The 10,435-nt window shown below is 38.2% G+C and overlaps 1 protein-coding gene across 13 annotated transcripts in view; it reads left to right on the forward strand.

Moving 5' to 3' along the window:
- The window catches only part of DKK2 (dickkopf WNT signaling pathway inhibitor 2), a 116,635-nt gene extending 106,447 nt beyond the window's left edge, over window positions 1-10,188 (forward strand). For all 13 annotated transcript variants that reach the window (XM_068187440.1, XM_068187434.1, XM_068187441.1 and 10 more), the window contains 3 exons: window positions 4,183-4,333; window positions 4,981-5,130; window positions 5,686-10,188. In XM_068187440.1, coding sequence (XP_068043541.1) covers window positions 4,183-4,333; window positions 4,981-5,130; window positions 5,686-5,936 — 552 coding nt within the window. In that variant the 3' untranslated portion in view covers window positions 5,937-10,188. The remainder of the gene's footprint in view (window positions 1-4,182; window positions 4,334-4,980; window positions 5,131-5,685) is intronic.
- The last annotated feature ends 247 nt before the right edge of the window (window positions 10,189-10,435 follow it).

The following is a 10,435-nucleotide window of genomic DNA, read 5'->3' on the forward strand; positions in this document are numbered from 1 at the left end:
TCAATAAAGTATGTTTGCCATCAGTCTTCTCACCCTTCAGCACATTGCAGCATCTGTCTTAGTCTCCCCCTGGAGTGCTTCTCCATTACATTTTATAGTACCAGACAGAGAGCCTCAAACTGTTTGACTTCTTAGCACAACAGTCTCACCACTTAATATTGCTACAGCTTGCAGTGAAACTCTGTGGTGCCTATAAAATATGTGTGATAGCAAAATTACTCCAGCAAAAATATCAAGAAAGTGTCTTTGCATTGAGAAAAGGGGCTAAGAGCTCCTCTGTCAAAAGGGGAAGACAAAGGTAAACATAAACCTCACTGCTGCCTGATTCTCAAATCATGGGAAAGACATTACCCACATAGCCACAAAATGTAGATAGTCAGTTCCTTATGCAGCGTTGCTGGGAAGTTAATATAAAAAGGAAGATCTTAGTGCTTGGAATGATTTGTTCAACTATAAAAATCCCCAACTTTTGTCCTCTATCCTCTGCATAATTTTCCTTGAGTATTTCTACCATGCATTCATGAAATTTTGAATATAAATTGAGATGGGAAGGAATATTCTCTTTCTCCAAGAGAAAAGTTTAATATCTCTGTGTTGTTGTGACCTGACTGGTAAAGATTAGTCTTGGTGGACTGATGCAGGTGACATTTGGGCACAGCACAAGCAACACCCATTTCAACATCTAGCCTGAATCCTCCTACATTGTGAAAATCCCTTTGCTGCACAGTTTTGGACAAGTAATCAACAGTATCCTTTATACAAGGATTGTAATGGCTAATTGGAATGGCTGAGGAAAAACCATGTCAGTAAACAATGCTCATAATCAGACAACACATTCTGAAATTGTGACTCATTATCACAGGCAAATCTAGTTCATGTCATGCTACGGGTGACTTGATTGCCTGTAAGTGGGATAAAAAAATAAGATCGTTGAAATGCAGCTTCAGGGAGTGCTATGTATTTTATCTCAGTTTCATCTGGTTTCCCATAATATCAAAGCTGTGTTTAGTGGATGGAGATTTACAACCAGAAAATGATACGTGTAGCTGAAGAATGTGAAGGGATGATGTGCCTTATAGAATTAGTTATCATTGCTGGGGAAGTAGAGCTGGTTTACAGCTTGCTTCTTCCCTCTCCATCTGGGACTGATCTGTGTCTTTGTGTTGTATATAGGAAATGTTCTCTACAATTCTCTGAACGTAAAGACTCTGTTCCAGGCACTGTGGTGCAGGAGATTTTGGAAACCTTGACTTATGCATAGATAATAGTTAACATGCACATTTTTACAAGTATGTTTTCTTTACCCTGTATTTTAAAGAAGTACACCTAGATTGACTCAACTGACAACAAAGGAATAATTACGGATGCATTTTCCTCCTGCTAGCCAAGGCTAAGTACACAATATATTATTTTGTTTTATTTTTCTGTTTCTATAACGAATGCTACACAGCAATAGAAATTATTCTGCTGAGAGCAGGAATTATGTCTATTCTAATGAATATCTAGTGACTAGGAGACAGACACAAGGCTATATAGGCATTTTTGTTTTAAGATCCTGGTGATTGATAGCCAGGCTATAAATGGATAGTGATTTTGGCAGATCAAAATAGTTGGTGGCAACAGGCATTTGCAAGAGGGTTTCTTGTATGGCTGGCTGGTAGCTGGTCTTTTGAGTGGACCTGTTAGTTATTATCTAAGCTACATGTAACAGACTTATTTTTTCATGCGCTGCAATCATTTGCCTTAGGTAGGTCAGTTTTGGCTTATTGTAATTCAGAAGTATCATTTTTATTTAGGAATGGGCTCTAGATTGGGAAGAAAGGCTGGGTTCTTTTGATTTTCCTAGCAATTTTTGAAGTTGTCTTTTGTTACTTTTACCAACTGTCAAGGACAGAGCTGACAATTGGATGCGTATCTTAAAATATCTTTTCCATGTCACTCAGCTTAAAAGCCAAAAGTAAAACAATCACTAGATATGGTATGTGAGAGCATTCATTAGCACCATTCAGGATCAGGGAACTTTTTTTTTTAAGGAAGCTATTTGAGGAACCAAAATAAAACTGCAAGTAGGCTTCTTGCTGACAAGTTGCAGGTGTATGCCACATGCCCATATTGGAAAAAAGATGCAGTTATGAAGGTCTTGATGACAGACAAGGGTCTAAAATGCCTTCATCTCCAGGTTTTAGCCAGTCCATCTGTTTTTTATTTGCATTTCCTCCAGCTAGCAGAGTTAGTATTTTCCAAATTCACTATAACCATACACAAGTCTATATAAAATTGCTTTTTTTTGCATTGTAAGATCCATAGGTTAGTAAGGCATAATTTAAATTAGGAAAGTCTTACTTTTATGGTAACTATATAATAAATTTTAAGTCAGTTTTATTTATTAGTTTTGGAAAAATGAGGGAAAGGAGTGATGGGATTGAGGAAAGTGCACTTTCGCTCCACTTTTGCTAAAATAAGTAGAATCTGCTTATGCTTTAAGAGTACCAAAAAGGTATTTCTATTTGTCTCTTATTGGTACTAGCTTAAAAGATCTGACCTTCTTTGATTTTATCCTCTTGAGGAAATGTCCATTCTTAAGGCTAAAAGACTTCCACATAGTTTGGATTACTCCAAACAGCTGCACCCTGGAAAAATTCTCAAAGGCACATATTCAGAGGGCGGAAGTAATGAGGCAACAGCACTTGGGAAATATCCAGCCACCACTTTTGGTACTGTAAAGTAAATTTTGACAACCAACTCATGAAGTCACATGAGAAATGGCATCGTTTCCCCTCCCACTACTGACATGAGAGAAATTTGTTAGGTTTTCTTTGAAGATCTCTTGTTTCTTATGTGATTCTCAACAGAATTTCATGAAGATAGATAAATAAGAGTTTCTCCATCCAAAGAAACAACTTTCAAAGTGAATTCTTAAAGATTTGGAAGTTTTTCTTTTCTGAGAGAAATATAAGTTTTGATTTCAAAAATGATTGCAGAAGAGTAATAAATTCTACACTGGAAATTAGTCAGTTGAGCTTTTTTTTTGGGGGGGGTGTGACCAATTAATTAAAATTATTTTTAAAAGCAATAGTTTTATTTATTTGAAATACTGGAGAAAATTGGTTGTGGAAATGTAAACATAATTTTCCAGGAAGAGCACAAAATTTATTGTCATCTTTTTTTATTTAAACAAATTCCTCAAGAAAAATTTTGAGGAATGGAAAACAATCTGTAATTAATTTTACAGGCAGTAAAATTAGATTCAAACAGATAGCATAGTTGTAGCTGTGTGGGAGTCAGCAGAAAGCATCCTGGAATGTGACAGTGGTGTTATTATATCTCTTTAAAGAATCCTCTCTTTTCCTTTTGTAGGAATAAAGTTTTCTTTATCTTGATGGAAGAATGCATTGCTTTTGCTTTTTTTATTTCTTTTTAAAGTCTGTTTTCCTGTGAGGTAATGCTGGCTTTGATGAATAGAGAAGAATTGTATACTCATGTGTCTGCTTGCATGGAATTATATGTGCAAGATATTTTGTACCTTATAATACATTCCATGCTGCATACCATAGGGTGTTGTTTAACAGGTGGCAAGTATAAGGAATATACTGAGACCAGAAGTGAATGAAAGGTTATCAAAGTGAAATGCTGACCAGTGATGTTTGTTCACTTCCAAGGAGTCCCACTGGTGTGGGCCAGGAATGAGTGGTGAAGTTACAGACATTTGAATGAGTGTGATGCAGATAGTCACGATGACAACACTGAGCTTATTGATAATAAACCAGTGTGTTTGACAACTGTCAAAGGAAGAATGCCTCCTCAGAGTTTAAAATTAGAGTTTTAAGCTCTTGCCTATGAATCCACAAAAACATGAATTGTCTTGTGCCCACATACGTTTGAAATAAGGAAAGTTGAAACCATGAGCAAGCAGGTTCTATCTCTTATTCTTTAAGGAACGACCAGGAGTTGTGTGAGCTTAAAAATTGCTGTGAGACTGCAGTGGAGCACCCCTAGTTGCATCTCCTAGCCCAGTGAATTGTTACCTCAGCTATTGTCTTATTTTGGAGGTTTAAGTGGTAGTTTGTTTTCTTGTTTTTTGTTTGTTTGCTTGTTTTGTTTTTTGGTTTTTTTTTTAAATGGGCTGCATTCATTCCTTGTGCAAAGGAGTGCCTCACTATGAACCTTTCTCTTCCCCACCAGGCCTATCCTTGCACTAACGACAAGGAATGCGAAGTTGGGCGGTACTGCCACAGCCCTCACCAAGCCACGTCTGCGTGCATGATGTGCCGGAGGAAGAAGAAGCGCTGCCACCGGGACGGCATGTGCTGCCCCGGGAACCGCTGCAACAATGGTACGGCTGCCAGCTCTGGGCTTTTCTGCAGAACTTCAGCCTTCTTGATATCATCTGTTTCTATGAGTGTTTGTAGCAACAGTATTTTTTCCTGGGTGATAGCTCTTCTTTTTCTAAGCCAAGAAAACTTAATTGTCTACTTTGTTCCACTCTGCCTAATTTTCTTCAATAGTATTTCTATGTTTAGGGCTCAGGTACTACCACTATTTTCTTGTATTTTGTGGTGGAGAAACACAAAAATGCTACCTAAAATCACCCTACATTCAGTGTGCTTTGATTCATTGGAAGACTGCACAGAAGTTATATTTTAAGGAAGCAAAGGAGACTTAATGAATCCTGAATCTACTCTCCCTGAGGAGATTTATAACCATACTGTTTGCATTTCCATGGAGACTGGAGAGCGATGTCTGTAAGGAGCTCTCCAGCAGCTCAGACCATAAAGCCAAAGTGACACAGGCTGTCTGACAGTGAGTGAAGCAGAGCTATGGTGAGGCTAAGTGCCAGGAGCCAGACGTGAATGTGTCATTAGAGCTGAGCTTCACTGAGGCCAAACCCCAGTGCTTTCATCATCCTGACCTGGTCAGTGCATGCCTCTCAGCTGCTTTTCCTCTTATTCAAATCTTTGAGTGGCTGTCTTTTCCTTGCAGGTATTTGCATACCAGTAACTGAAAGCATCCTTACTCCTCACATCCCTGCTCTAGAAGGGCCACGCAACAAGAAGAATGGTCATTATGCAAGCAAGGATTTGGGATGGCACAACCTGGGGAGGCCCCGATCCAAGCTGTCACACATAAAGGGTAAGATCACATTTGGACTGGACTGCTCTGTTCCTTCAGGTCATGAATCATGTTATTGCTGTTAAGATACAGCAGTGGAAACCAGAAATAGGCAGTAATTTCACAGGGAGTGAATGTCTATTGTGAGAGATCACAGCATGACTCAGAAAGTGATGTAATGTCAACTGACAGTTCCTGTGATTGAAACAGCATCTGCTTTCCTCTCTGTGTTAGATGTGGACTGACAATCATGTTATCAGCTGTGCAAGACTGCAGACATCCTCCTCTTGTAATAGCCATGTAATTGAACACTTCTAATTCTGCTTACAATCCTGTAGCTGAATTTCTCCTTTCTTCTCTTCTTACTTTCTCCTTTCTTCTCTTCTTATGGCAGGTCTCATGAATTACCCCCTTGAACCTTCCTAATTAATATTTTCTCTTGTGTTTACATCCTTCAAATAGCCACAGGTGGAAATATCACCTCTCCTTTTTCTCACTTCTATTTGCATAAGTCTACACTGAATCTGTACTTTCACATTTTTCCATGAGATAAAATAATTTAGTTGCTCTTTTTAGGACACGAAGGCGATCCCTGCCTACGGTCATCAGACTGTATTGAGGGACACTGCTGTGCTCGCCACTTCTGGACCAAAATTTGCAAGCCTGTGTTGCATCAGGGGGAGGTGTGCACCAAACAGCGTAAGAAAGGGTCCCATGGACTGGAGATTTTCCAACGATGTGACTGTGCCAAGGGTTTGTCTTGTAAAGTATGGAAAGATGCCACCTCCTCTTCGAAATCAAGACTTCATGTGTGCCAGAAGATCTGAATGAGGATTGGGAAGATATTATTAAGTGACTGTGGCTTTATGTGCTTAATGCATTATGGCATGGCAGAAAAAGGGGACTGCAAATGAAAGTGGAATGGCTAAAGTAACAGAGTATGAGTAGAAGTCACACCAAATGCATTTCTTTTTGAGCTGGTGGTAAACACAAGTGTAGCTGGAGTTCACCTACCATGCAGTTCTCCTGTAAATAATTCTACAGTTTGTGGGAAATGCTAGTATGCAAACAAGTAGAGTGGAAATGAATGTCACTTACCTTGCTGTGTTGTCCCATGATGTTTCAGGGGTTCACTGTTAGGGCTGCAGTGGGTCTACAGCGTGGTAAGGATTTTCTACAGAAATTGTATACATTGTACTCCTATAGGAAGCAGTGCATGCCAGGAAGACTCATCTGTCAACACATCATTGCAGGTATGAAAAATGGAAATAAAGTTACTGTGAATGTCTACATGCCCTCATTATTCAGGGCTGACATTCAGCAAGGAAGCACTCCTGCAGGACAAGAGTGCTGTTTTGCAGGCCCTTATGAAGAAGGCGAAAACTGGCCATCCCAAAATTTCAAGAGAGCAGCAGTTTATCTAAGAGGAGGCATTTAAACAGAGTTTTGTTTCCTATACATGGGTAAATTGAAATGCTTTATATAGTTCAATGTCATTGTAAGGTACTTAATTACTGTATTTTTCTCAGTTTACTGCTAATATACGTTGGGTTGAACAGATGAAGCAAATATGTGTGCATGCTGAATCCAGAAGTATATACAGGCAGTTCCTCATTAGTCCTAAATATACTTTCCTTGCCTAAGCATTCTTGCATTATAGACATTTCCAAAAGGAATAGCAGAGTGTTGAAGTGCTTAACACAAAGAGCTTTGAAGTTGTTTCTCTATTGCTGTTATAATATAATATATTCAACACCTCAACATTTCTTGAGGTGTTTCGAGCATACTGCTACAAACTCAAATTTTTACATCTTATGGCACTCTGCAGCAGTACAATGGATTTGTTCTCAAGACAGCAGAGAAAGAGGAGTTGAGTCTTGTGAGCATCTCCTCTCCTGCAGAAGAGGATGTAAGAAGATGGCATGACCACAAATGACTTGTTAAACATCATGTGATGTCACAGCATACCAGCCTCTAGCATGTATTCAGCCTGAAACTGATGTCCTGTCACTCTGGAGTGTTCTGCCAGGAATGACAGAAATATATAGACTGTGCAAACAGCTGCCAACCCTATGTTGTTCGTGTACTGGTTAAAAAAAGGACAGCCTCTCACCTGTGACTTGTCTCCCAGGTCTTTTCAAACTTTTAAAATTTTACTTATTTTCAGATATTCCTTTGTATAAACTTTGGTAAAGAGACTGATATTACTTTAAAGAAGTCTAATTCTATTATTGACCTACTGCTATGTTGTAATTACCCATTTATAATTACCCATTTTCATGTTCTATGGTACAAAGATAAAAATATACTTTTCTGTTTATTCAGTTCTGCACAACATGGGTAGGCCAGTATGTAGTTTTACTTTGAAGACCACATTGCCATTACCTGACACATTTTTCCACCAGTGGGATGCTTTAAAGCTTTAGCTTAGCTACACTACTTGACTCAGCCTTCCTAATTAGAACACAGACCTCATCTTCAGTGCCCTTATCTTTCATAAGAGTCTAAAGCAGAAGAGTATTTCACACACCTCCTTCCCTACTGGAAACAACTCTTCTTACTCTAGCATTTTCCAATGTCACTGAAACAGGAATAAGGCTCAGAAACTGCAAAATACTAAAAAAGTCCAGGAACCAATTTTACAAGTTTTATTTACACAGATACAGCAGATACTCAGAAAAGGAACTCAAGTGCTCTCATTGCTTAAGTAGTCACTACATATAAAAGAAAATGAGCAGGGGGGGTTGCAGAAATGGGGTCCCAGCATTTTTAGCTCTTCTTATTGGCCTACCCGCCATTTTGCTCTTGCAAAACACAGTTATTTGGGATAATTTATTTACAGGAAATGTTTAATGAGATGTATTTTCTTATAGAGATATTTCTTACACAAAGCTTTGTAGCAAAATATATTTGCAGCCTGTTGAATTTAATGTAGAAAAATGTATAATAAGATTAAATATATTAAATTTCTTTTCACATTCCTCCCCAAGTATGTTACCCATATTCTTTTCCTTACCTGCTGCTTAAGAAGAACAGTACTTTACAGAAAGACATGCAAATCAATTGAGAAAACAATCATGTATCTTAGCTATGCAAGTAAAGACATCTGATTGTACTTGTCTCTGTGTGTAGGCTGAGTTCTGGTAAAGAACATGAAGGTCATCTTAAAATCCCCAAACATAATTTCTACAAAACTGGTTTAAGTGACAACTACCTGTATGTTTCTCTTGGGTCGCTTTAACCCTAAACACTCAAGAATACGTCTTGAAAATAATGCACCTGGTTGTGTATTGTAAAATCAACCAGGTTAAGTAGGAAAGGTATCCAGACACATTTCCTGGATAGTGATACATACCAGAGGGACTCATGCTGGATGAAGGTGGTATTCAAATTACATAGCATTTTGTTAGAGGCTACAGCGTGCAAATGCACTCCTGCAAAATCTATAACTAGCAGTTCTGAAATGGCAACTTACAGCATTCAGCTCTAATAACATGAAGCAATCCATGTGACACAACTGTGAATACCGTTAATAAAACCAGCCAAGTTTTGATCCCAGGAAAACTCCTGCAGAGCACAATAAATATTGCAAAATAATGCCTGTGGTTATTGAGCAATGGTCTTGATATCCCTGTTAGTTGTTTCTGGTAACCCTTTGCTCCAACAGATGTACATTTGGGGGATGGAATGGTCTCCAAGTCACACAAGTGACTGTATGAAATGAAAAGGTTTAGCTACTGTCATTTGCAATATTTGGTTGGTAGGCCTTTGAAAATTCCAACACTTTTAACATCAACACAATAAAGTTGTGAGCATTTTCAGTGCCCAGTGACTTCAACAAAGATTGCCAAAGTCTTCAGAGATTTCATCTGGGAACAAAAACAATAGGCACAGGCAGTTCCTTGCACACCACAAATGCTGAGCCACATATCTGAACGGAGTAGCATGCAAGCAGTTTCAAAAGACTGAACTTTGGTTGTTTAGAAGACAGTCAGTCAATGTTTTGTGGAAATATACATCAGTTTGAGAATAAAAGAACAGTTAAATTTTAGGATAATTGCTCTCACTTGCTGTGTCACTCATCACGGGAATTAAGAATGAGTTTGGTTCAGTAACATTTCACAAATCTGCTGTCATAACAGAAGTACACAAGATGTTATTGCTGAACAATTCAAATAATTTCCCTATTAGCCTAGAATAGCCTCAGCAATGCAACATCTCTTTGGAAATACTTAGTAACTTTCCTAAAAATAATGGATTTCTACTTTGTAACTACGTATATTTGATTTACAGTATAAATGTGGGTATCTATTACTGTACTATTTGCTTTGTCTCAGTTTGTTTGCAACCTATAGTATTTATGATTTTAAACATTTTTTTTAAATGAAAACAATTTAAATGATTTATCTGCTTCTATAACAACACTTTCAACAGCACACATCCAGCATCTGCCACCTAAACCAGAATTCACTGAAATTTAAGCCATCTTCTGCATATTCTGACTTTCCAGCTCATTGTCTCAGCAACAGCAAAATAGCCCTCACCAAACACCATAAAATATTTTGGGCAGAGGCTGAGAAGAGACATTCCTAAACTATTCCTTCCCTCTCTGCTTTCACTTTAGAGCTCTGCATCATCACCCCCACTAGCAAAAGTAAGTGCTATCAAAGAAAATTTGTATTTTTCATCCCTTCCAGTTTGCTTTCCTTCTAGGAAAGCCATTTAAGAAAGAGATCCCAAAGGTCAAACCCACAGAAACTCATATAACAGAGGCTCTAAGCTCAGGCTTTTAGGAGTTTTGAGATCTATACTCTAACTTTCAAAAACTTAATTGCTAGGAGAATTATGTAATAAAAAATAAAAAATAAAGAAACCTTGTTCTTTGGATTGTCACTCACATGTTCTGAAAATAACTGCCCACAGTGGTTGAGTAAAAGCAAGCACTTCCTCTTCACCCAGGCAACCTTACCTGTAGTCCCTGACAAAGGGAAAGCAGTTGTTCTGTATTTCTTATGCTCTGGGCACAGTGTACACAAAGGAATCATTAATTTTGTTTTATAATAAAATTATGGTTTCTTACCTTGCTTACCAGTCTGAGGTATGATATCTCTCTTTTGCTGCATTAGACAGGAGTGAAGAAACAGCGTTAGCTTCAAGGTCTGTGCTTCCTCATTTAAATCCTAGTGTTTCACTGAAATAAACAAAGACTTTCAGCTCAAGTGCCTTTTCAGCTAATACAGTTTTTCACATACTCACCACTACCAAAGAGTGCTTACAGTACAATGCAGACCCTGTATCCATTCTTACCATTTGTTTAGGTTCAACT

The sequence above is a fragment of the Anomalospiza imberbis genome, chromosome 4 (genome assembly GCF_031753505.1).
Source record: "Anomalospiza imberbis isolate Cuckoo-Finch-1a 21T00152 chromosome 4, ASM3175350v1, whole genome shotgun sequence".
Classification (NCBI taxonomy): domain Eukaryota; kingdom Metazoa; phylum Chordata; class Aves; order Passeriformes; family Viduidae; genus Anomalospiza; species Anomalospiza imberbis.